Source organism: Penaeus monodon, chromosome 3, assembly GCF_015228065.2.
Source record: "Penaeus monodon isolate SGIC_2016 chromosome 3, NSTDA_Pmon_1, whole genome shotgun sequence".
Lineage (NCBI taxonomy): Eukaryota > Metazoa > Arthropoda > Malacostraca > Decapoda > Penaeidae > Penaeus > Penaeus monodon.
In genome coordinates, this window is record NC_051388.1 from 6,319,142 (window position 1) to 6,321,641 (window position 2,500).

Sequence of the window (2,500 nt, forward strand, 5' to 3'; positions counted from 1 at the left end):
TCTCTCTCTCTCTCTCACTCTCTCTCTCTCTCTCTCTCTCTCTCTCTCTCTCTCTCTCTCTCTCTCTCCTCTCCCTCTCCCTCTCCCTCTCCCTCTCTCTCTCTCTCTCTCTCTCTCTCACGGTAATAACTACAGCAATTCAGGGTGAGCACTTTGTGTTTCTTCATTGCATTTTTTTCTCATTTTCTAAAGATTATCAATTATAAATTCAGAATAAGCGATATACATATGATACACACATATATCAATTACAGGAAGACAAATTTTCTATAATAACATTAAGATACACCTTTACGTTTATATTCATGCTCTCTGCTATCCGCTGACGTCAGGTAACGGTTTCTTTGAACCATTGCAGAGGAGGGTTCAGAATCTGGTCGAAACATAAACGAAATTACAAACCTGAGACAAAGGGATTCAATCCTGGAATTTATTATTATTTATTTTCATTCATACGACAAAGAAAGGTATTCATTTCATCTATTTACGGTTTAAAGTGAGATCTATTTTCATGAGTTGGGATTTATTTTCATATATATATATATATATATATATATATATATATATATATATATATATATATATATATATATATATATATATATATATATATATATATAATATTGAGTTGTGGACGGAAGGGGGGGGTTACCTTTCAGAGTGCGGAGCATCCGTGCTATCTGGGCGCGCCTTATCCTAAAGAGCATTACTTTTGATGCAAAAGAAAGAGAAAGGAAATGGATTTTGGATAATGCAAGGGCGAAAAGACGTTAAAAAAATAGGTAAGGAAAGGGGAGAAAAGAAAAGAAAAATAAACAATTAAGACGTAAAAAGAACACATCAATTTGAGACACATACGAGAACCAATGAAAATTGTAAACAAACAAGTAAAAACAAAGAGAGACAAATCATTCAGTACGGAAGAGGGAGGTGGGGGAGAAGGGAGAAGAAATGAGGGAAATATAAAGAGGAGACTGAATATAGAAGAAAATGACATGAAGAAGAGGCGAAAGGGGAGAAGGGAATCAAGAAGAAACCTTATATTTGGTAGAGGAATAATGCTCAAAGGCAGAAGAATGAGAATGGTGGAGAATGAATACTAAAGAAAAAAATATGGACAGTTGGAAAAGGAGGAGGAGGAGGAGGAGGAGGAGGAGGAGGAGGAGGAGGAGGAGGAGGAGGAGGAGGAGGAGGAGGAGGAGGAGGAGGAGGAGGAAGGAGAAGGAGAAGGAGAAGAGGAAGGAGGAAGGAGAAAGAGGAGGAGGAGGAGGAGGAGGAGGAGGAGGAGGAGGAGGAGGAAGAGGAGGAAGAGGAGGAGGAGCAGCAGCAGGAAGAAAAAGAAGAAGAAGAAGAAGAAGAAAAAAGAAGAAGAAGGGGGAAAAGAAGATGAAGGAGAATAAGAGAGGGAAGAAGAGGAGGAGGAAGATGAAGGGGAGGAGGAGGAGGAGGAGGAGGAGGAGGAGGAGGAGGAGGAGGAGGAGGAGGAGGAGGAGGAGGAGGAGGGGGAGGAGTAGGAAGAGAAGAAGAAGAAGAAAGAAGGAGAAAGAAGGAGAAAGAAGAAAGAGGCAAGATAAGAGGAAGTGGAGGATGAAGATGAAGTTGATGATGATATGATGATGATGATGATGATGATGATGATGATGATGATGATGATGATGATGATGATGATGATGATGATGATGATGATGATGATGATGATGCGGGGGAGGAGAAACACGAAGAAGAAAAAGGAGAAGAACGAAGAGAAGAAGACGAAGAAAAAGAAAAGGGAGAAGCATAAGTAGAAGTAGAAGAAAAAGATGATGATTATGAATATCAAAAAGAAAAGGAAGAACAAGAAAAAAAAAAAAGAGAACAAGAAAAAAAAGAGAAAAAGAACAAGAAAAAAAACAAGAAAAAAAAGAAAAAAAAGGAAAAAAGAACAAGAACAAGAAAAAGACAAAGAAGAAGAAGAAGAAGAAGGAGAAGGAGGAGGACCAAGAGGACGAAGAGAATGATCTCCCGAGTCTGAAGGGTGGAACAAGAGGAGTGAGTGAACAAAGGAAAACAAAGGTTAAGAGAACTGAATAAAAGGAGGAAGAGCAGAAGCAGAGGAGGAGGATGAGAAGGACAGGGAAGACACGGAGGAGGGAGAAGAGGAAGAAGAGGAAGAAGGGGATGAGGAAGAAGAGGAAGAAGGGGAAGAAGGGGAAGAGGAAGAAGAAAGACAGTAAAGAAGAGGAAGAAGGAGAAGAGGAAGACAAAAGACAGTGGAGAGGAAAAGAGAAGAAAGAAGAAAGGCAGTGAAGGAGAGAAAGAAGGAGAAGAAGAAGGAGAGAAAGAAGGAGAAGAAGGGGAAAATGAAGAAGAAATATTATGAAGAAGAGGAAGGAGATGAAGAAAGGAAGTGGAAAAAAGGAAGATGAAGGAGAGGAAGAAGAAGAGAGATTATGAAGAAGAAAGGAGAAGGGAAGAAGAAAACAGACAGAGAAGAAGAAGTAGAAGGAGAATAAGAAGAAAA

General features: G+C 39.5%; 1 protein-coding gene across 1 annotated transcript in view; it reads right to left on the reverse strand.

The window, feature by feature from the left end:
- Nucleotides 1–2,500, reverse strand: part of LOC119584977 — a 74,960-nt gene that overhangs the window by 25,497 nt on the left and 46,963 nt on the right. Inside the window, exons 5-6 of the mRNA XM_037933577.1 lie at nt 653–709; nt 296–373 (exon numbers count right to left, since the gene is read on the reverse strand). Coding sequence (XP_037789505.1) covers nt 296–373; nt 653–709 — 135 coding nt within the window. The remainder of the gene's footprint in view (nt 1–295; nt 374–652; nt 710–2,500) is intronic.